At 40.5% G+C, this 25,389-nt stretch overlaps 1 protein-coding gene across 1 annotated transcript; it reads right to left on the bottom strand.

Annotated features, from left to right (window-relative positions):
• Positions 1-14,771: 14,771 nt before the first annotated feature.
• Positions 14,772-17,055, bottom strand: LOC147338328 (signal-regulatory protein beta-2-like). Its single transcript, XM_086264442.1, has 6 exons — positions 17,013-17,055; positions 16,556-16,870; positions 16,107-16,466; positions 15,892-16,008; positions 15,536-15,585; positions 14,772-15,433 (listed from the first exon to the last, which is right to left on the bottom strand). Exons 1-6 carry the CDS (start codon positions 17,053-17,055, stop codon positions 15,329-15,331), a joined length of 990 nt encoding a protein of 329 aa, XP_086120568.1. The 3' UTR covers positions 14,772-15,328.
• Between the last annotated feature and the right edge of the window lie 8,334 nt (positions 17,056-25,389).

The following is a 25,389-nucleotide window of genomic DNA, read 5'->3' as shown; positions in this document are numbered from 1 at the left end:
CTTAATCTGGCTCTGTGCAAATTTTCCATTAAGACTGACATGCAATTCAATATTTTTTATAATTATTTTAACCCCATTGACTCCAGAATTTACAAGGTTAATACTGAGGTGGCAAAATATGCATACAGGCTAAAATTCAATTCATCCAAATTATTGTTATTTATGCAGCACCAACTGACAACAACAGTCCAAAAGAGAAAATATCAGTGAGAAATGGTTCTGTGGAGGAAATGACTGATGTGTTTGATTTTTTAATTAATCATTTATACAGCGTTACTCATCTTTACTATATAATTTATAGCTACAGATATAAATGTTTATTTTTGTTTAACAACCCCATATATAATGTGTTCATGGTATCATTTATAAAGTTTAAATAAGTGATGTATTTATAAGCGCATTTATCTATATAATTAAGATATAACCTCATTGCTTGTGAGTGTGTTAACAGAGGTTTTATTAATACTTATTTCATAGGGTAAATTAGGGTTATTTCATCCAGTTACTAATTGTTAGTTAATGAGATATATCAGGGGTTGTGTCATCTTTTAAAAAAGACGACACAACCTCTGATCTATCAACATTAAGTATTTTGTGTGAGTTCATATAAAGCGATCACTGATTTTTCCTTATAAAGCATTTATTAATGGAAACAAAAGTATCTCAAATACCAGCTATCTTTACAGCAGAAAAATGATGCAGACAAAGCACACAGAGATACAGAAAATACTAATATTTATTGCCAGATGTAAACATAAACTACCTGGGTTTTACAGAATACTAACCTTGGAAGAGGGGTTTAAGCAAGTTCACTTACTGAGTTCACTTAATTTTGCTCTTTTCTTTCACTCTTTAACCTTTTTAGCTTCTTTATTACACTTTTTGAATTGGTAACATACTGTTTGGTTTGCTGTTTTCTCACATTGATTATGTCTATCTTTTCAGATAGATATATTTCAGGTGCTTGGCTGACATTTATTTGACATCAATTTAAAGGTTTGAAAAAATCCCACTAACCTCAACATGAATGTGTGAGAGAGTCTCATGGGAGGAGTGGATTTGATTCTATTGGCTGCTGGAAAGTGTAGTTTGTTGTGCACTTTTTCTTTACACTTTCTGTCACATTGGTCTCATCCTGAGCTTTTTCTGAGTCTGTGTCCATGTGTGCAATTGCATGTTAATATAAGGACTGTAACCATTGTTACATATATAATCACAATTCCGAAGTTGGGAAGCAGTGTTAAATATAGATAGGAACAAATGCAAATATTTGCATATCTCATAATTAATGAATTTGATGGAGGAACATTTTGCAACTATTTACCTTAAATGGCATCAGGGCGACCACACAGTGGATATAAAAAAGTACATCAGAGAGGTAGAGCTTCTCAGAAGTAAAGATGAGCAGAGGTTCAATAAACCTGCGAAAACGAAGTAACGGACAGTCCATAAGAGAAGTGAAGAAGCGAGTGCAAGCAAGGTGGAGTGAGTGGAGTGGAATTGCCACAGATGGATAGTAGCAAAAGTAAAGGTCAAAGTTTACATGACGGGCAGTGAGCCCTGCTGGTTTGAGACTTAGTAAGGGAGGCAAACTGATTCACTTGTGGAGAGCAGGGACTGTGCATGTTGTGAACAGTGTTGGTCAAGTTACCGTCAAGTAATCGGTAACTAATTACTGATTACTTCTCCAAAAAAGTAACCCCGTTACTTTACTGATTACTTATTTTCAAAAGTAATTAGTTACTTTTTAAAAACACAATTTACAACCTGAGTAGGTGATAAAGTGATAGATCTTTCAGCCCAATTCTACTTTTTCTGCATAATCCATCATACAAAATGTAATCAAATGGAAAAATCTCTTTTTAAAACTTGTTTTATTAGTTTTAATCTTTTAACTTTATGCATCAAGCAAAAATTAAATTATATGCAACATTCTCTGACTGGAAGAAATTAGTTTAACATTTAAACCTATTTTCTGCACATTCCAGCACATAAAATAAAATATTTTTTGTGTTTACACTCACTCTTTCAAATAGATGCAAGTAAAACACAGCAGAACATAAATAAAGTCAAAGACTCAGCGGTCCTGTTGCTCTATTTTCACCTGTATAGCAGGAGTGGGGCAGGCGGAGGTTTACCCTGGTGCAGGTGTGCCGCGGTCAGTTGAAGAATCTCCCATTACGTCGTAGCTACTCGGTGCTTGCTCGGAAGTTTAGGGGTTTTTTCGCTGTAAAAAGAAGTTTTCTTCCCACGCACAGCGGACGCTAATGTTTTTGTCACTTTTTATGGAATCAAACTCAAAGTAAGGTCAGTACTTCCACGCTTTAAACGCTGCACGCTCATACTCTCTCTGCACTCGATATATGATCCATTGTTGATCTGCACACAGCTGTTGTCACTAACGTCGCACTCGCTTACGTCACTGTCGTGAGACATTCTCGCAAGAAAATCACGGTTTTAGTAACGCAGAAACGCAGCGTTCCTACGGGAAAGTAAAAGTAATCTAATTACCGTTTTTGCAATAGTAATCCCTTACTTTACTTGTTACTCGAAAAAAGTAATCGGATTAGAGTAACGCGTCACAAAGGAGGATGCTACGAATGGGATGAGACAGAGGCAGATGATCACAATCACAAAGTCTTTTTTATTAATTTTAATTAGTGACAACTGACAGACTGACAAATTATTTTTATATGATATTAATACATTATAGAAAGATGTAAGTTAAAAGAAGTTTTTCATTTAGGCAAAATATAGCAACAACAACAACAATAATAATAATAATAATATTATAATTGTAACTTTTTTCTTTAATAATCACTGGGGAATTACATTTAAAGGATTTAAGAACTCATCAGCAGGTGGCAACAGAGTATTTGTCATCATATCATTAACATGTGGGGCCTGCAAGGTTCCTGCTCCTCCTATCAGAGCATCTGATACTAAATTAATTAATCTCAGGCAATAACACCAGTCATCATTACTTTTATGAATTTTAACTTCAGCACTTCAACAGTTTTTGTAGTACTTGCGTGGCAAACTGTGGTGTTACTTTGTGTTTCACCACTCACTAGAAGATTGTGCACATTAAATTCGATTTTGTACGTGTTGTCTGTTGACCTTAATAACGTCGACCATTCATAATGAAACAAAGGGCTAAACAGTTTTGGCTCATGCGTTCTGCTGTCACATCCACTCTCTGATCAGCTTCTTGTAAAAACTCTTTGGTTCATGTTTCACAAGCAGTGAGAAACGAATGATGCATGGAAAATTCAGCGGTGGTTATCTGGTGTGAATCCACAGGGGGGATTTTTTTTCTCTCTTGCTTTTTTATTTTTAGTTTCTGTGTAGGGGGCTAATGTTTTTCTCTCCTTTTTCACAGGACATGTCAGATAAAAATAAGAAGGTTTTAAACAATAGCAGTTTGCAGCATATCAAGCACTTGATAAGAACAGTTGTTCAATGAGAATTTCCATTTCAACAATGTGGTTTCCTTAATTAGTCACTGGTGTCGCTTTAATGTTTGTAGAAAGTCTCGGGGGCTGAAACAGCTGATCTTCCCCTCACGCACTTCTTTTTCTGACCTTAATGCAGTCTGTGACTCAATATAGTTCTCAACACAATAGCTAAAAACACAAGTTTGCTTAAGAAAACAAAACAACATCTGTTGATATTTGGATTTCAACAGAACTACACTGATACAATGCAATGCTTCCAGTGTTGCATTTGCAACTGAATTGTGCCTACCCTAATTAGTTTTTTCAGAAAGGAAGCCATCAGAGGTGCAAACAGCCAAAGGGAGGATATCCTCTTAGCTATCGTGTCTGAGCATTCTTTTAATGCACCTTATTCCCCATCCTCGAGGTGCCATTTAGTGCTATTTTGTCAAAGATGCTAGTGTGGCTAATTTATGTACAAAGTGTGTTTCTGCTGCAATAACAAATAAAAGGCCAGGCTTCTAATATCTGTCATGTCTTGCTTTTCAGTCACATGCAAATCACCTGGTGGTCGGCAAACTTCTTTCTGAGATACCGATGAGATTTAATTTGACCTCTGATCAAATAAGCCTTAAGTGCTACATATTTAACATCATGAGTGCATGAAAGATTTTACCTGACGAAAGTCGACTATTACATTTTAAACTGTAAGCACAGGTGTGTGGCGTTTGTGTGACTGAAAATAATTACTTTTGTACAACTCTGCATAAAATTGAACGAAACATGGCCACGACCAGGAAGACAGATCAGAAAACGATCTTGTTAATGGTTTAAGTTTAAAAAAGCCAGCGAAGGCTTCTTGTGAACCAGCTGCATATTCTGTTGATAACAAAATTCATGAACATTCTGAGTAAACAGGTTTGAGGGGATGTCGGAAACAGAGAAGTGGCCAGCCACAGCCTGAATCTCACACTTCAGCTGCCACATGTGGCTTTGAGTTTTCTTTTACAGACACTGTCACCGTACACATACCACAATTCTTTGAAATAAAAAAGTACAAGACTTGTTGATTCAGGCAAACTATTTCTGCGCTGTTGCATGCTCACTAGCCAGTGTTAACTAGTTTACATGCACCTATGCAATGCTTATTTTTTGCACACATAAACAGCTCTTGTTTATGCAGCTGTCGTGTAAATTTGTTAACTCTTAGAAGTGCTTTACTGTCTTGATTAAGCAATGATAACACATACGGAACAATAGATCCAGATCTGAGTGACTTCCTTTGTCTGTGCAACTGGTTTAGTAGTCTTGTTGTACGTAAATGCCATAGTCTGTGTGTGTGTGTGTGTGTGTGTGTGTGTGTGTGTGTGTGTGTGTGTGTGTGTGTGTGCATTGCGATCTCTGTTATTATTTTTTTTCTGTTTAAAGTTCACTGATGTTTTGGTATTTAGAGGCCTAGTTTCTTTAGTTTTCCTTTCCTTATTTCCCTAACTGTGTCCCATTCCCCTGATTGGACTTCAAGGAATTAAACTTCTGTCTCTCCTGTTCCTCTGTCAGATTTTTGTGTGTGTCTTTTTTCAAGGTGCAGCATTACCAACTCCTCCAGCTCACACACTCTAAATCCAGTCAGAAAAGTCTTTCCAGCATGTTTGAGAGTGGGCCATCCTCCAGGAATATCTCATCAAGAAGGTGCCCAGAGGGGAGTCACGTCAGATGCATGAACCATGTAGCTTTGATCTCTTTCTTTTGATCACTACCAAGAACTTGTAACCACATTTGAGCGACAAGTAAATTGACAGCTTCTATTTTACATTCAGGTTTCTCTCAAACCCAGCAGACAGGAAAAATGTCTGCATTGGCCTCAATCCATCTCTGACCATGTCTACAAATTCTATCTGTCAAAATTGCAAACTGGATCATTAACAAAGGGGGGAATCCAACACCCACCAGGAATTCCTTTGACTTTCAACCAAGATGGTTTCAACCAAGATGGCGCGGCCACGTCCAGACGCCTTCCTGACCGCTCCGCTCCGACTATCCACTTTTCTTGTTTTTTACTTATTTTTTGCTCTGGTTTACATCCCAAAATCCTCTAGTCTTATAGTATACGACAGCGGATCACTTGTAAACATCGGTGCCAAGGTTGCACATCTAATCTTGGACACTTTTAAACCTGACCCTTCCTGGCCGCCAGAGATTCTACGCGGCGCGGAGAACAACAAAGGACGGGCCGCTCATCCGAGGCACAGAACAAAGAAGCGCCGGGGAAAACGCGCTGGTATTAGGAACAGACTGAGACAGCAGGCGCATCGCGCACCACTGCCCAGTATCCTACTGGCCAATGTACAATCCATGGAGAACAAGCTCGATGACCTAAGAGCAAGGGTCACCTTCCAACGTGGCATGAGGGACTGCAACATTCTGTGCTTCACGGAGACATGGCTGACCCCCACCGTGCCGGACCAGGCCGTAACTCCGTCGGATTCATTCTTTGTGCTCCGCGCGGACAGAACGGCAGAGTCGAACAAAACCAAAGGTGGGGGAGTGTGTTTCATGGTAAACAGAAAGTGGTGTGATGTCAGGAGCATTTCTACTCTCTCCAGCGGCTGCTCGCCACATCTGGAGATCCTGAGCATTAAGTGCCGCCCTTTCTATCTGCCCCGTGAGTTCACCTCAGTCATCGCCACGGCGGTCTACATCCCACCCCAAGCGGACACAGGTATGGCTTTGTCCGAATTACATGATGTGCTGAGCTCGCTTCAAAACAAGGACCCGGGCGCAGCCCTCATTGTAGCAGGAGACTTTAACAAAGCGAACCTCAGACAAGTCATGCCAAACTTTTACCAGCATGTCTCGTGTCCAACGAGAGGGGATCGGATTTTGGATCACTGCTACACGCCATACAAGCAGGGCTACAAAGCTGTCTCACACCCGGCTTTTGGGAAGTCTGACCACAACGCCATCTTCCTCATTCCCCAGTATAAACAAAGCATATGGAGGGAAGACGTGACCAAGAGGGAAGTAAAACGGTGGACTGCCCAATCAGAAGCTACGCTACAGGACGCACTCAACGACGTAGACTGGGACATGTTCAGAGCATGCGCAGTCGACATCAACGAGTTTACGGAAGTAGCAGTATGCTTCGTCAATATGCTAGCGGAGGAGATTATCTCCACTGCGAGAGTCACCACATTCCCAAACCAGAAACCGTGGATGGACAGATCGATCCGCACTGCAGTAAACGCCAGGACCGCCTCCTACAACGCGGGTCTCGCCACTGGCGATATGAGCGCCTACAAAGCGGCCTCATACGGCGTGCGGCGCGCGGTGAGAGATGCCAAACGCCGGTACCGGGAACGTGTGGAGTCGCGCTTCCACCAGGGCGACACACGGAGTATGTGGCACAGACTACGCACCATTACGGACTACAAAGCCAGGGACACTGCGCCGATCAACGCTGACTCTGCATTCACCAACGAGCTGAATCGGTTCTACTCCCGTTTCGAGGTTAGCCAGGCGGCTAATGCTATCTACCGCTTGACTACCGAGGACAGTGACGTCATCAGCGAGAGACCGGTGACCAGCATCGCGGAGCATGACGTCCGAGCGGCACTGAGGAGAGTGAACACAAGGAAAGCGGCGGGGCCAGGCGGCATCACCGGCCGTCTGCTGCGCTGCTGTGCTGACCAGCTAGCAGGTGTGTTCACTTACATCTTCAACGAGTCCCTGGCGAAGTCTGTGGTCCCCACATGCTTCAAAAGATCCACCATCATCCCTGTGCCCAAGAACAGCAAACCCTCATCCCTGAACGATTACCGGCCAGTTGCACTGACCTCGGTAGTAATGAAGGTGTTTGAGAGGCTGCTGAAGAACATCATCTCCTCCTCCATCCCAGACACCACAGATCCGCTGCAGTTCGCCTACAGATCCAACAGATCCACAGAGGATGCCATCGCCCACGTCCTACACACCACTCTCAGCCACGTGGACAAGAAACAGGGTAACTATGTGCGAATGCTGTTTGTTGATTACAGTTCAGCATTTAACACAATAGTGCCCTGCAGACTGTTCACAAAGCTCAGGGAACTGGGACTTAACAGCCGTCTGTGTGCATGGGTGTTGGACTTCCTCACTGGCAGAACTCAGGTGGTGAGGGTGGGCAGGTGCTTCTCCAACAGCATCACCATCAACACAGGAGCACCTCAGGGATGTGTCCTCTCGCCACTGCTCTACTCCCTCTACACTTCAGACTGTGTGGCCACCCATGGCTCCAACACCATTGTGAAGTTTGCTGACGACACAGTGGTGTTGGGTGCCATCTCCAACAACGATGAGGCGGCCTACATGGATGAAGTGAAGAATCTGGCATCGTGGTGCCAGGACAACCACCTCCAGCTGAACGTCAGCAAGACCAAGGAGCTGGTGGTGGACTTCAGAAGGGGTCAGCACAGAGACTACAAGCCCATTATCATCAATGGAGCTCCAGTGGAGAGGGTGCAGTCCTTCAAGTATCTTGGTGTCCACATCTCCTCAGACCTGACATGGGCTGCCCACATTCAGGTCCAGACCAAAAAGGCTAGGCAGCGCCTGTATCACCTACGACAACTGAGGAAGTTCAGGGTCTCTCCAAAGATCCTCAGGATTTTCTATACAGGCGCTGTGGAGAGCATCCTCACACAGAACATGACATCGTGGTTCGGGAACAGCTGTGTGAAGGACCAAAAAGCTCTCCAGAGAGTGATCCGTACAGCAGAACGCTGCTGCAGGATTGCTCTCCCCCCGCTTCAGGACACCTACACCAGGAGATGCCGGACTAGAGCAGCGCAGATACTGAAGGACCCGTCCCATCCAGGCAACAAACTGTTCCAACTTCTGCAATCTGGTAGAAGGTTCAGCATCTTCCGGGCAAGGACATAGAGACTCAAGAGGAGCTTCTATCCCCAAGCCATCCGTGCCCTAAACACACACACCCGCCCTCTCACATCATCTATAATTGACTGAGACAGGACTCTTCCAGACACTCTAAACCAAGGCACAATGTACATTTCAATTCCTTTAATTTTAAATATGTTTATATTGTCTATCCTGTAAAATAGTCAGATGTCTATTCATATTAATGTACAGAATTCACCTGCTTGCTACTACTACTGCACATTCACCCAGTGTATATACTATGTGTATATATAATGTTCTTCCTCTACACCCCCCCCCCCCCCCCCCCCAATTTTTGCACATGTCGAGGAGCGTGTCAGGCTACATTTCACTGTGTGTTATACTTGTATAACTATGCATGTGACAAATAAAGAACCTTGAACCTTGAACCTTGACTTCCAGGAAGGAACACCAAGCTCTGTTTGTGTGTTTACAAGGACCTTCTTCAAGCCTTCTCTCTCTGTAAAATACAGGTTGGCAGACATCTGTGGAGTTCTATTTATTCTAAAGGTCGCTCGCAAGGAAAAACACAATCATGAGTAAATTATCAGACAATTACATTCGTCAAACATAAATTCAATAACCCATGAAAAATTAAAATGAGCAGTCATGTGTACAAAGAAGCCATAAGACAGACTACGGCAGATTCATGCTTTTGGATAACTCTGCTTTCAAAGCAGTAAAAACACAGCAGAAATCCCTAAAAAGTTATAGCGCTGCCAATCAGTGATCTACGTGAATGATGTCATTTCCTTGTTACCCGGAAGCTGAAGCCCTCAGCTACAAATGCTACAGCTAAGCTACCGGTATTACAGCCAGTCTTGAATCACAAATTGCTGAGTATTTTCAGCCTGGCTTCACAAATGATGAAATCCTTGTGTTATTAGCTGAATCAGAAGGCATTACTATCAGCAAACGTACTCTTGAAAGCACCAATTTGTTGCGATTCGGTTTTGAGTGCGCATTCCTCTGCGCCATAGTCCTTCCCGGTAACAAGAAAATTACGTCATTCACATAGATTACTGATTGGCTAACTCGAAATTTCGAATTACTTTTCTCAAAATTTCCAGTTAATAAGTCTAAATTTTGAGAAAGATAATTTGAAATTTTGAGTTATGGATACTTTTTTTGTGTGGCGGAAAAACGGGCTTCCATAAAAGGGTGAAGCCTCTGCACTCCGGTGCCATTATCTGTTTTACACTATCACATATCTTTCATGATAAAAAAAAAAAAAATTCAGAAACTAAATGGTAGAAACACACATCATTTCTAAGAAAAGGATGTGTGTTTGTAGTCAAATGTGTAAACTTAATTAATTACTTAATTAGTTAATACAAAATATGAACAAGAAAATAAAGTCATTATACTATATGACTGGTCACTTTCAAAGCAGCAACGCCGCAGGCTATGCGACAGGTTCAGTTTACTGTGTTAACCACTGTTTAAAACTGGATTTATTTATGATTTATTTGTTGTGTTTGCTATTAACACTTGTTGTTTCCCATCCAATGGGTCATTTAGAGTCTTTGCAGGGTTGGCTTTCCTCCAGGCTTATGTTTCACACCCCTGGCTGGTCTGAAGTGGTGAGGCCTACCCCCCATTTCATAGGTTAATTTTTCACTCTGTTTTTCAGAAAGTTTAATCTTTTCTGTTGTTTGGATGTAGAGTGATTGATTTGTACAATGGCATTTTTGCAATTAGTCAAAATGAGTTGTTGAAATTTTAAAAAAGTTTTCTTAACAGTCTCCCTGAAAATTCACACATAGCTTGCAAGAGAAAAGGATAACTTAATTTAAAGCATCTAAGTCAGGGGTCTCAAACTCAGCTGAGCCATGGGCCACTACTGGCACTTTCATCTCATTGGTGGGCCACTTTAGGGTTCAACAAGTACAAAAAACAAACAAAAACAAGAAAACACCCACTAAAATGTAGTATTTTGTTTGTTTTTTAAAATTTCAAATATTGTATGACAAGACAAAACTGCAAACATGAATGCATTTTTTTCTCTCACGCTTAACTAACTGAAGGCTTTCAATAAACCCATTGGTAACCTCTTTCTGGCCAGACACGTGGCAGCTCTTCTACTATAATTCAGTTTGTATTTAACAAAATCAAAATGCAGACATAAGTGTAGACATTAGTTTTTGACCCCTAGCAAAAGTGTTTTCTTACCTAATTAAATCTATCATTGAACTAACACAGCCAAAATATCAACATGTTTGTACTCTCTTGTTACCTGGGCCATGTCCGCGGCTCTGTCCGTGGTAACAGGACCTCTGACTAATACTGCGCTTTCCGTGTCTGGCTCGTAGACAGTAAATAGCTTTACTGTCTGTAAATAACTTCACTGTCTGGGTCAACTTTGCTAGCGAGAGACAGAGAGAGGCGTTGAAAGGCAGCTCCAACTGAACTTTATTGTTTCGGAGGCGGCGAACACTGTGTACAGTCGAGTCTTAACAGCTTACTTACACCTGGGCTGGTCAGGTCCTCTTTTTGGCTGCAGTGGTTATTATTGTATTTACATGCTTTCATCTTCTGTTTCTTGTCAGTAGCAACTCATACTTTTTGAATCTCCTTTTTCTCCCTCCCTCCCTCCCGCCACACACACACACACACACACACACACACACACACACACACACACACACACACACACACACACACACACACACACACACACACACACACACAATGGGAGGGGCAGTCCCACATATTCTCCCTGCAGCACAGAATACACTGCCCATGAGGCTTCTTAAAGGGCTATGCCTGAAGCGCTCTGCTCATATCAACTAATATTAAATCATCTTTTCAATAATAATTTTTAAAAATATTTCCTCACTTCAATATGCGGGCCACAAACAGAGGTGACGTGGGCCGTAAGTGGTGCGTGGGCCGCGAGTTTGAGACCCCCCAAGTTAAAACAGATTTCTCGAAAATACTGAAAGTGTGCTAAAACATTGCCCCCACCACAACAAACACTCTTGTTCAATAGGTTTCAGTTCACTACGTATTTGTTTGTGAGTGGGAGTCTACTAAGCTTTTGATTTAGTACATCTGGAGTTACGACACAATCTTGAGACTGGTAGTGCAAAACAAAGTTTAGTCCAATGATTTTTGTTCCCTTTTTTGTGAACATAAACTTTAACATATTAATTTGTGTCAGTGCACATATTTGTATCCACTACATTTTTTTCGATCCAGTTGATAGCATGGCTAATAAATTACATAAAGAAGGAACGGAAACAGCTGGGCTTGTCTGTGTGAGACACAGCGTTGCAGGAAGCCACCAGTAGCCGAAAAGGTCAAATGAGCTGTTCTTACACTCATTTTGATCCCCGAAGAAACAAAAGCAAAGCATTACAGAGCTGTTTTACTACGGTTTTACTCCATGAGATGAGTGCTGAGGTTTTGTTTTTTTAATTACAGAGCAACAGCTCAGGCTTTAATTCTGATTCATTGTGATTCACAAACTCAACTGTATAGGTGTTTCCTGATATAGACATGAGTTTGTGAATCACAATCAATCAGAATCAGTCCTGACAACAAATTCAAGTCTGAAAAGTCTAAGTATGTGACATGAAGTGGGATTTGCTTGCATAAAACATAAATTATAGAAAATGTGATTCCAATTTGGGGTGCAAAAATTGCAAAACATACTTATAGCACTAAAAGAAAACAAAAAACTAACATGTATCATAGTTTCAGACTGCACCATCCACTTGCTGCATTCAGATTTTTTTATCAAGCCAGTCAGCATATGTCTGTTGTGGTCATTGTTTACAATTTCCCACATTATATCTCACCTCTCAGACAATTTCTCAATAAAACAATGAAATGTGATAATAATGAAAAGTTAGATAGAAGTGAAAACCATGCATTGCAATCAGATCTTACTGAACTGTAGCTCAGCAGAAGTATAAGTCAGATAAAGTACGGTTCTAGCTCTATTATCAGTTTGATTGGCATGAATTAAAGGACACAAATCAGTTTCAACACACTCAGAATCAAACTACAACAACTGACTCATGCACCACTGGATGTCCACTACATTATCGTGTAAACATGACTCTCTTGAGCACTAGTTTGAATCTCGTATTTTACACATATCCTTTAGATGGCTTAGCTACTTTAGTGCAGGACTATCTTACTACAAGTTACTGTTTTGTCTTCATGATTAATAAAGGTAACAGCTCCAGATAGATAGATAGAGCTAATAGCTCAGTTGTGCAAGAGAAGGTTGAGGTACCACAACGATCAGTTTCTTTGATCTCTTGTGTGAGTTTTCTTCTTGCGCGCTGTAGGATGTACGATTGTATACAATGTAACAATGTATGCGTGATGATTATACCTCTTTAAATTGCTTTGTCTTCAGCTCAGTTTAATTCATTTGAATTTTCTTTCCACAGCACCAAATCACACCAACAGTTCACTCAAGACACTATATTGCCTTTTTTTGCCTTTATTTTTTCTTCAGCTCTGAGCAAAATGAATGAGGTTCTGTATTAACTGACTGAGGCTAACCTTAGAGATGGTGTGACTCTATCATATAATGTCTTTAGGGATGATGTGCTGCTTACTGGTATAAATTGAATCTTCAAAATATTACTCAAATAATTGTTTGAGGAAAGTTTGACTAAATATCCCTTCAGGGAGGGTTTAAAAAAAGACAAAGGTTCAAAGGGGGTAAGGTGTATTCTCTAACTATAAGAGATGTAAGCAAAGAAGTTGTTTTCTTGTTGTTTCACTGTCACAGTAAATTATACCCAGATCATTCAAGTTAGACTGATCTTATATAAACTGCTTTCAATTTTTAGCCTACATGAGTTGATGATTTCACAGGTGGCATTTGGCTGAGTCTGTGACATTTGCCCTCTTTGTTCTTTCTCTGTATTTCTGTGTTTTCTTCTCGTTTCCTGTGGTGTCCTCTGTTACATAAAGGCACCTGAGTTTCAGCTGCTCGCGTTGTCTTATGCAGGTTACATGCTGATTTTTGTTGTGAGGTTGATGGAGAAACATGCCGACTGCAGGCTTTTTGTCATAAGCTGCAGTATGTAGCACAGTTTTTTAAATTTTTTTTAAAAGTTTTTTAAAGTTGTGCTAAGTAAAAGATTCCTGGATCCATAAAAAATAGCAAACTTTATCACAAAGATAAAGCACATCTAGGAGATGAAGTCAGTGAAGTTGTTGCAGTCCTGAATGTTTTTGATTTGAGCTTTTGCTGAAAAGATTCCTTACTTCCTAAGAACAAACTTAAAAGTGCTTCCGTATGCTGAAAACTGTCCAAATATATGACACTGACCTGGTCTGTGCTGGTCAGGCAGACCAGAAGTAAATGTCAACACCAATTTACTATCATTCAAAAGAGAATCTTTTATTCCCCTTTGTGCTGTGTGCTGTACGTGGATTGGACCCAGAAGCAGAATCAATAAACAGACTGATTTACTGATCAAGAAAAGTTTATTTAATTTAGGGACATCTGAGTGAGAGTCAGTCAGGTGTTGAAGCCACTGCAAACACAGGGAAAGAGGGGTTAGTGCAAGGCAGAGAGTAACTGACAGGCGATGAATCAAAGTGAATGCTTATTTGGAACCGGTGACAGGAGAGCGGTGGAGCAAGAGGTGAGGGTGGCAGAACGGACCGTGACAGCACCAGCCACTTTATGTATATATGTGTTTGACAATCAGTCCAAAAGACACAATTTAATGTTTTAATTATTTCAGCTTCACAAATTGTTTACTTTAGAATAAAGTCCAAACTTAGCTACATGGTGTGAATTGTAAGAACTTGTAGGGTGTTACTTGTGGGATTCTCCAGCATGATGATGACAGATGTTTCACTGTTCTTTCTACTGTCTTGAGTTTCTGAACCTATACTTTGACATTGATTTTGAAGTGCTATTAAATTTAACTCTAAAGTATCCTTAAAATGATTTGGAGCTTTGTCACAACATGGAAAAATGGTAACATATTAAGATTTTGTGCTTAGTCTGGTGCAAAGAAGGTTTCAAAACACAAACAAAATTCCGATTCTGCAGTGATTTTTGCAAGGTCCTTAATTATTATTTTGACAGGATTCTCATTTTCGGTCTCTCTTCTGATTAATAGATAGTGTTATATGCACATGCAGTGCATGTTTGTTGCACAATCTGTTTAGCAATGCACAATGATATATATTTTATCACTACAGAACTTATTACGTTTTTCTATTTGTAGTCACCAGAGCTAAATATCTTTTTCTATCTACAGCTAATATCTTGCAGTTCAAGATATTATAAAAAATAAAATAAAATAAACTGAATTGAACAACAGGTGAATCCTATACATTCAAACTGCCTGGATTGTTATGATAATTTGAAGGACAAAGTTTTGGATAAAAGTTTTATTATAGTCTCTGTGGAGGTATGGTAATATTTCTTTTTCAACATTACAAGAATGACTGTGTTTCAGTCTTAAAACAATACAACACAGTACACAGAACCAGAAAAAAAGAAGTTTCTTATAAAAAGAAGTTCTTGGGTCTCTCTTCATGTTTACATTTGCAACTGATCTGCGGAGTGAGATTACTTGGTAAAAATGTAGGATTAGATATCACTCTGCAATTTTGTTTGTCTGAAACAAGCCCCTGTTGTAAATGAGACACCAGGTCTCAACCTGTATGAAAAAAGGTTCAATTATAATTAAAAATTGAAAATGCACTTACATTAAGACAATTACAAAGCAAATTAAGTAACATGCTTTCCTTTCCTGCACTGTCGTACAAATAAACACTAGATTTGTTTTTCTTGGAGTGGGGGGCTGTGGGGGTTAGTTTTTAACAAAGATGGAAAAAGAAAAATTAGAAAAGAAATAAGAAAACAAAGGGTGCCAAAGAGTGACAAATAAAAGGCCCAAAACTTAATTTAAGGTTTATTTTAATATTAAGGAGATGCTCAACAATGTCATATTCATTTAACTCAACATTTAGGAGAAAACAGTGTCCTCGGTATGCTCTCTTGTCCTTCTTCCTCGTGTTTTTCTTTCAGAGAAACTGAGCGCAGCGTAGTTTATATCATCATCAGCTTCAGTCTGTGCAGTAACAGAAAGAGTATACAGTACACAAACATGTAGAAGAGGATGTGGAACTGTGCATACATATTTAACCTACACAAAATCTGTTTGATTACTTACTGGTTGGTACAAGTTGTCAGTTTGTACTTCTGTTGTATCACTTTTTATTTCTAAGATAAACAAAAATAATAACAATAAATATATGATAGTGAAATGCACTTAATGTGACATTTCTCCTCTGATGTTTTTTTTTTTTTTTTTACAAAAGTCTTACTTACATAAATGTATCATTCAAGTGAAGCGATAAGTTAAGTTAATGAGAAGTTAGATTGTTTAATGAGGTACACAAAGAAATAACAACCATTATGGAGCGCTTAAACATTAACAATTAGTACAATAGTTGCCTCCTTGCAGTTTTACAGCAAACTTGTTTTTATGATTTTATACATAAATGTTAAGCTACTGACAACACTTACCTTTACATTTTTTGCATACCCTTCGGTTGCAGATGAAGAAAAGATTTCCAATGACCGAAATGGCAAAACAGGTTATTAATATTACAATTCCAATAAATACCAGTCGTGTTGTTTTCTCTACAAAACAAACAAAAAAGGTTTTATCACTGATCTTGATATGAGCGTGTTTTAAGTACAAACTGAAAAGTACTTTAGACAAAATCAGGCACAGATACCTTGAACATCCAGTGTAGTTCCATTTCCAAATAATATCTCCCCACATGTGGCCACAGCACAGTAGTAGGTCCCAGCATCAGAGGAGCTGACGTTCTTAGAGAAGCGATAAACACATCCATCCTGAGGGTCAGATCTTTTCTCACATTGATCAGTTCTGTTTCCATGAGTGTAGATGATGTTTGGAAGAGATTTATTAGATCCATCTCTGAACCAGAAAACATTATGATGTCCTGAACATGTGTTGTTCTCAGAATTTGTCAGAACTGAACACTGAAGAGTTGCTGTGTCTCCTGGACGGAGTGGATTTGATTCTGTCGGCTGCTGTACAACAATATAGTTTGATGCCCTTTCAGTGTTTCCTGTGTAATACAAAATGTAATACAAGTAAATTATTCACCACATTCTCAGAGGCATTTAATAATTTTGTAAAAGTTGGTCAGTTCATTACCTTTTACTAACAAATATGTCCCACTCCATTCAAGTTTAATCCAGGTGTCTATTCCACAGTGATACATTCCCTCATCCTCTTGGGCTACATTCCAAATGGTCAGGTTGCTAAAATCTTTACTGTTATGTGCAGAAAATCTTGACTGAAAAAACTCTGAAGAAGGTTTTCCAGAAAGTGACACTAATAATTTAAGAGTATCCCCGACTCTCTGCTTGTACCACTGAACCTTTCTGCTGCCGAGCTCTTCATTTGGTAAAACACATGTTAATGTTGCTGTTTCACCAACATGGACTGTTTTCACTGGAACCAGAGAATCTGCTGTAAAAGAAAACGTTCAGTTTTTATGTTATTATCTCTACGTCTATCTATATATGAATCTATTCAACATAAATAATACGTTCAGTTTGGTCAGATGGTCAGATAAAACAAAAACAAACAGAAACAAATCCCCCCTTACTTCCTTGATGAAGAAAAAGCAATGTAATCCATAAGACGACCATCTTGAGAATGTGCTTTGGGGTTTTTCAGTAAGTTACGAAGGGGAAATGAGCACACTGGGTTAGACCATAAAATGCATCCGATTGGTTAAAACAGAAAAGACTTAAAATACACTTCCTGTCACATTGGTCTCTCTTCAGCATTTTCTAACTCTTATTATCTCTGTTTAATCTCCCGTTGCAATTTTTCTTATTATTTACTGTTAATTTTTGACTATTTCTGTCTGATTATAATTCACGTTCTCAAATGTTCAGAACAGAAAACACAACATGCATGACTTCTACGACTGGTTGTGGTGTGTACTGCAAGAAATACCTAAAATACATCAAACTCAGCACTTCAAAAGAAATTTGCAAGCTGTATGTTTCATTGGTGAGGCGCCATGACATTTCGTTCTTCAGAAGAGCAGAAAAGCAGACTGAACAGCGATGCATGGTTTAGCTTCTTGAAAAAACAAAACTAATGTGTAATTTGTGGAGCAAAACCATTCACCAGAACTCAATTACTCACTTTTTAACACTTTCGATTGTCTCATTTAATCATTCATGTTTAGCCCACTCGACCTAAACATGAATGATTTGATGCTTTTATCTACTATTATCTGCAGAACCAACAGTCTAATCAGTTTTCCTTCTTTCTCTCTTCTTTCACTTTTTTAATATCAGCAGTATAAAAAGAACTTTAAAGCAAATTAGGACAAATCCCTGAAGCACATTTGGTATTTCTGCACCATGAACTGAATACATTTAGGTTTCCATGGCAATTCAACATGTACATTTTGCACAGTATACAACATTTTGTGTAATGTGTAACTGCATAGGATCATCTTTATTTACTAATGGAAAACATTTTTAAGCTAAAGTAATAGCACAATACAGTCACTGCTCATATCATCAGTTGCACCTGTTTAATTCAAGTTATTGTTAGCGTTTTATATGCGTGCGTGTATGTGCATGTGTAGCTCCTTAACCAAAGTATTTAGTCAGGAAATCAATGATTAGATACTTTGATTTGAGTATTTCAGGAGCTGATTGTTAAGACCCGGCTCTGCTATGGGACAGGGGAAGGAAACCAGTTAAGGCACAGTTTTATTCACAGAAAAAGAACTTGGAACTAAAAAACCGGCAAATACCCAACACAAAAATAACAGGTTCACGTACGAGTAGAAAATAAAACTAGCAGTAGAACTAGACGCTATTCAAACAAGTTCCACACCTCAAACAGAGTTTCACAAGAAAGTCTCACAGACAGAAGCATGTGAGGTGAACTGCACATTCAGTTCAAAGCAGCCCCCAAATACATTTTCAACAGCCATTTGTAGAGCACAGGCGAGCACAATCAGTGGCTGATTGGTCCCTTTATAATAATAATGGAGTGCATTTATATAGCGCTTTTCAAGACCCTTAAAGCGCTTTACAATTCCACTATTCACTCTCAACACTGGTGGAGGCAGCTGCAGTTGTAGCCACAGCTGCCCTGGGGCAGACTGACAGAAGCGAGGCTGCCATATCGCGCCATCGGCCCCTCTGGCCATCACCAGCATAGGCGGTAGGTGAAGTGTCTTGCCCAAGGACACAATGACCGAGACTGTCCAAACCGGGCCTTGAACTGGCAACCTTCCAATTACAAGATGAACTGTCAACTCTTGAGCCACCTTTCCCCGGAGGTGCTACCCACGGGTCCCCAGACAGCCAATCGTCTGTGGGTCCTGGCACGCTTGGATTTCCTTGAAGGCCAGCTCACTTCCCCCGAGGCCAGGGGCTGTAACACTGATCAACTTGGAGTTTTCCAGTTAAACCATCTCAGCCATGATAATATACATGTACAAATGTTAGATAGTCATACATAATTTAATTCAAATCAATTTTATTTACACAGCGCCAAATAACAACAACAGCTGCCTCAAGGCACTTGTTGAATTTAAAAGCAGTATTTATGATTTTAAAATGAAAGGTAACTTATAGGTGTACTACATATGATGCTTGTTTCTAGCCACATAGTTAAAATGTGATTAGGAGGAGTGGCAAAGGCCATCTCGGCCATTGTATTCATGATGGGAGCAACATGGCGGTTTCCAGAAATCAACACCCAGTCCTATGGATTTTTAATGTATTCATTCTTAGTTTATAAGAATACAATTTGTTGGAAGACATAATTACACACTGATCAATGTATATTCATAAATATGATATTCTTTTATTCTTTAAATAACCTAAAACTAATTTGCTTACTGTACTTTTACGGCCAGGTTCTGTGCAAACACCAAGTAAGCGACTGAGAAATAGTTTAAATTTTCTTCCAAACAACCTGGACTTACTGCAAACAGCGTAACTGTAAATTATGAGCAGCAATGATTTCTCATGATAATCTATCTATACAGTCACCTCAGTCTGTCAGTTACTAAATTAACAGCTTTGCAGGACAGCTATTTTCCCTCTTCAACATAGCAGTCCAGTAAAGTATACGACTCTACTCCATTTGTTAGTCTCTCCTCCAGTCTTCCACACACTTGTGAACAAACGGTTCTCCAACCTGGAGACTGTCATGGTACGCGGCCCGGTGTCCGAGGAGCTGATGGGATGCCCACGCCCACGGGTGTGGCTGTTAACTCCACACCTGCATTCCATCTCAGGCGATTATCAGGTGGACTATTTGATCCAGCCCAGCCAGCTGCTCCACGTCAGTCCGTTAGTCGTCTCACAGCGGTAACGTACACCCACGGGAAGGCGGTTGTGAAAACCCTCATTTACCTGAACAAACGCTAATCTTTTCCTTTGCGCTCAGGTAACAGCTCGGCGTGTTTTTGAGCCACCTGCCCGTCTGGAGTTTGGATCGCCTCCAGTACCAACCACCTCTACTTTCCTGGAGCTCCCCCGCGGACCCTCACCCCTCCCTCCGGCCCCCGCGGACCCTCACCCCTCCCTCCGGCTCCCACGGCCCCGCTTTGACTGTAAGACTCACACTCTCCCCCACGTATGCTGCTATTTCCCCGCTCCCCAGTAACTCTCTTCCTCTTTCTGTTGCAGCCTCCCACAGTCCCGATTATGGCGTTCCTGCGTAACTCATCCCCCGGTCCTTTGGTTTTTCTAGTTTCTCGCGTGTTTTCCTTTGACCCTTCCGGGACACCTTTAGTTGAAATAAAGTTTATTTATCGTACTCCTGTGCGTGTTGTCTCTGCTTCTGGGTCCAGCTTGTGTACTGAACTTCGGTTCATGACAGAGTCAGCATTTGACCCCTTTTCAGCTGAAAAGCAGGGCCTCAAACTTGGGGGTACCAGTTATTTATGAGTGTTTGATCAGTGAAAGCAAAGTGCAATCTAAAAATATACATTGATAAAACATATCAAAGTGAACACAATCTCAGAATCTCTACCAGAATGCCTTTCTGTTCTTTAAAGAATTGCATATCTCCTGTTTGCAACCTTCCTGTATATTACTGACATCTTTTGGTGACATCTGCTTATTGTCTTTGGAAGTCAGTTTGGCCCCAATCCACTGAGATTTTAATGGGGATTTTCATGTCTCATTACCAAAGGTTAGAGCTTGATAAGCTGACAGGCATTTGCACTTACATTTTTGATAACACAGTGCATTTTGACAGGTGACTGACAAAAGATTCGGGTGGTAGTAAAACTACCTTTTGTCATAAAACAGCTGTGTGCAGGCAGGATAGGACCAAAACTGTGATGGTCCTAGGTTGGTGACCCAGTGTTTTTTTGTACTTTTAGTTTTTGATTCCACCATGGTTGATCATGGTAGTGTTTTGGTTTCTTTATCAGTATGTCTAGCTCCTTAGCTCTTTAGCATTTCCTGGGTTCTAGTTTTAGGTTTTGTTATCTGGCTTCCCGTGTTCTGTGTTTACTGTTTTACTTTGAAGGTCCATGTCTCGTATTTTGTTTTGTTTCCTCCCCGGCTCGTCATGCTTAATTAGGTTCAGCCACCTCTCCCTTCTGTGTGCAGTTTCCTCCTGTGCTCGTCGTTGGTCCGTCTGTGTTTCCCTGCTTATCATCCCGTGTTTCCACACGGCTTGCCTTGCAAACCGTGACAAAAACACAGACTTACTGAGAGAAACAAAAACTCAAAAAAACAAAACAAAAAAGCCCACAGCTTTATTTGCTGAATGAATAAACAGTTCAACACTAAACTGGGAAATCTAAACAACTGATCACACTAAGAAATAGATGGAGAATCACACGCAACTATCAGGGACTGAGTGAGATGCTGACATAAATACACAGAAAGATAACGAAAAAATGAGAACATACAAGGAGCACAGCTGACATGAATAATCATAATGAGACAGGCGAAGCAAAACTGAACAGAACAAACATGGAAACATGAGACCTTCACAGGAAAAAGGATAAAACAGGAAACAGAGGAACAGGATGCACGAGTGGAGGAGAGGCAGATGAGAGGGAGTGAGGGAGTACGAGGGAGAGAGCAGACATGACGGGCCGGGGAAACATACATCAACATGATGCAATAAAACACGGGGAGGTGAAACAAGGCACAAGAACTCATACAACAGACACACAGCGGGAGACCGATGGTAAGGACACAAGGGGAAATCTAATAAACAAATCTCAACAGACCAACCCAGGTCTTATAGAATAAACCCCAGACTTACACAGCGGACCTAAACATAAAAAGTAATGCAAAATGACAAAAGACACAAGAAAACTCAAAACACTGGGTAAACTGAGCCAGGACTATGACACCTTTGGCTCTGAAAGAGATGACAACGGACTGTTGAACAGCTAAAATCCTATATCAGACAAACAAAGGCCAACATTTTTAAGGCCAGATGTTTACAAACTTAAAAGAACAGGGGATGCTACTCAGTGGTGTACTCATGGCCCTGAGTTTATGAGGTTTGAAAAGCATTGCATGAAGTGTTATTTACATGTTATTTACTTTTTACACAGTGTCCCAATTTTTTCAGAACTGGAAAGACTTTAAGTTTGGAGTTATATTTTGTCCACACATGTGAGTAAATGAATGATTCAGAATGAGGGATCAAAATTGTCCCTGTACACATGGACAGGAGTGACTGGGACCTGGTGGTTTATCAAACTTGCTGGGTCAAGTCAAATTCTGCAAACATGAACTGGTGTGCACCAGTAGTGGAAGATTTGATCAATTTAAAGGGAAAGTGCCAGGTGATATCAAATCAAATAGTTACTTCTGAGCTTAAAAGGAGCTAAGAACTATTTTAAGAAGCTTCAAATAAGTCAAGTGAAGTTTCTGTCCATGTCATGGGCAATATCCTGCAGTATAAAAATGCATCTTCATACTACATAAAGAAACACATGAAATGGGATATTTGTACAACGTAGAAAGATTAAAAAATAACTTTTTCAATTTATGCAAAATATAGTAGCATTTTTTTCTTAAATATTCACTGGGGAATTGCATGACTTTACCAGCAGGTGGCAACAGAGCCTTTGCTACCACATTCAAACTGTATGGCCTCTAATGCTCCTGCTCCTCTTCTCACTGCAGCTGAAACTAAATGACATAACTCAGTTATGAAACAGCGATAAATAACCACATTCATCATTACTTTAATGGATCCATTTTAATTGTAGAACCAGTTTTTATGGTAATAGCAGGATTAATTGTGGGCTTACTATGTGGTTCGGTTTTGACTCTAGAAGACAGACAACAAACATACAAAACCTAACATAGTTTATCTAATAACTTTATCATTTTGACTATTTACAATGTAAACAATTGCTAAACAAATTAGTGTTCAATTACACTTTGCAGGGGATTGGTGGGTTAACACTTCTGACAAATACTGCGCCACATCCACTGTCTGATCAGCTACCTGTATTTTTAATTAGTTTTAATTATCTACTTCTTTGTTTACATTGACTCATTAAAGACCTTCTATAGTCCTGTCCAGCTGTTCTAGGGTGACTACAGGTCTCCTGCAATCTCCTCCATGATCTTGCTGGGAGACAAAGTGTGAACAAACCTGACATGATTTGACATAGATTTGAAAACTGCGTTTTTGTGTGAAAACGCTCTGCGTCCACATTAGCGTTTTCAGTCGTTTTCACAGAGTTGTGCGTCCACATTGAAACAGCCCAAAACGCTTACGTTCCAGTCCTGCGCATGCACAAAAGCGAGTGAGTACAAACTGATATTAATCTTTTTTAGGGCTGTCAAAATTGAGAGCAATCAAAACAACTGCTGTATAATGCCCTCCGCTATCTTTGTTTAATTGGTCAAATATTTATTTTACATGACTTATTCTCAGTTCCCACCCTTGACTCCACTACCAGTACTTAAGGTAGGAGCTGAAAACTTGAGTCTGATGAGAAAGACTCTGTGGAGTAATTGCATCTGTGGAATAGCCTGCCTTTCTGGAACTGAGGCTTTTATTAACACTGACATTGTGTTTGAAGTCTTCATCTTTGCTTATGCTGTAAATAAACCTTTTGATCTTTTAAATTAAGAGTCCTGCATTTGAGTCCAAATTGCTTTAGTGGCAATCAGCAATCATTTAGTTAGTTTTGTGATCCACAAAGTGAATGATCAACATGTGCATAAACAATAGTGTTTGATGTTTTTTGTTTTATGACTGAAAAAAATACTTTTCATCTTCCCAAAAAGCTTGATTCTGTTCATCCGGATGTAGTGTTTTCAGTGCAAAAACAGTTTCAGAATGGAGTCTAATAGGCGATGTCTCATCACATGAGCCACATACAATGTGCTGCCTTCCCCCATAAATCTGCAGCTGTGGTTTGGAAAGGAGCCATCCTGGCTCCTGTGTACAGTCCCAGCAACACTCAAGAACATGTTGGTTGGTTGTAGGACTAGCCTTACTAAGGGCAGATACACGGAAATACAACCAGTTCCTCAGGTGTCTTGCTGAAAAGGTTGAGTACAAGAGGGAATCCATCAATGCTCAGCCTTTCACAAACCAAGAGGAGCATCAGCATCCATTAGCATTTGTCTGGGACGGGGACAAGCTGAGGACTAGCCCTTCAACCCCGGATGTGGGACCACTGAAGGTCGCCAGGGATTGGCAGATACAACTCGACTTGGATCAGAGACTCATTTTCCCCACAGAGATCTTAACAACTACTCTGCGACCAGACCTCATCCTTTGGTTTAACTCCCAGAAACGTGCTTATGTCATTGACCTGACAGTACCATGGGAGGAAGCAATTGAGGAAGCATTTGAGTATAGGAAGCTGCGGTATGCAAACTTGGGAGCTGAGGCAGAGGACAGAGGCTGGAAGATCAGGGTGTGCCTGGTGGAAGTGGGGTGCAGGGGCTTTGTTGCCAGTACAACAGCAAAACTACTTAGAGAAATTGGAGTCAGGAGACAGCTGCAACGGCATGCTATAGGAGAGTTAGCTAACACTGCTGAGAGGACCAGTCATTGGCTATAGCTGCAGAGGGCTGACAACACATGGGCAGCCTAAGGCAGTCAGCTAACCGTGAGACACATGACCAGGCTTGATCAACTTTTAGTGGGCCTGTCTCAGCAGAGGGTGTCATGTGATAAAAGGCCAAAACACCCTGTTAAGTTGAGGCACATAACTGATGATGTGTCCTGCTGGTAAAGCTTCCAGTTCTCCATTAGAAGTGATGCAATATCAAGGATTGTAACATCTAGTCCTTTTATTGAATCAGACTTTCAAATTATTCACAAACTGAAGAAATGTTTTCCTTTGGGTGAGAAAGGTGTCAGACAAATATATTTATGTATGAATACTATAGAACTAAGCATAACCATTGTGGGTTTGGATTTGCAGATGTTTGACCTAAGACTGCAGTTTGCCTATCGCCCCAACCGATCAACAGATGACACCATCGCCACCACCCTACGCCTTGCCCTCACCCACCTGGACAAAAAGGACACATATGTGATTGCTGTTCATAGACTTCAGTTCAGCATTCAACACAATCATTCCTCAGCACCTGGATTGCAATATCCTACAACAGATAGTGAGAGCAGCTGAGAAGATCATTGGAGCCTCTCTTCCCTCCATCACGGACACTTATTGCAGCCACTGCATCCGCAAAGCCACCAGCATTGTGGAGGACCCCACACACCCCGCACACACCCTCTTCACCCTGCTGACTTCTGGAAGGAGGTACCGGAGCATTCGGGCCCTCACTGCCAGACTATGGAACAGTTTTTTCACCCAAGCCATCAGACTCCTGAAACCTCAGTGACTGGAGCGACACACACACACACACACACACACACACACACACACACACACACACACACACACACACACACCTTCAGACACCAAGCTACTTTTTGCACATTACTCAATTTTGCACATTTCCATTGTCCTGTTCTGTCTAGTG

This window comes from Aulonocara sp. 'chitande type north' Nkhata Bay, linkage group LG2 (assembly GCF_057382095.1).
Source record: "Aulonocara sp. 'chitande type north' Nkhata Bay isolate Kocher_YH1m ecotype deep benthic linkage group LG2, A_spYH_male_GT1.1, whole genome shotgun sequence".
Lineage (NCBI taxonomy): Eukaryota > Metazoa > Chordata > Actinopteri > Cichliformes > Cichlidae > Aulonocara > Aulonocara sp. 'chitande type north' Nkhata Bay.
Note: the sequence above shows the minus strand (reverse complement) of the source record. Positions and strands in the feature narration are given on the sequence as shown.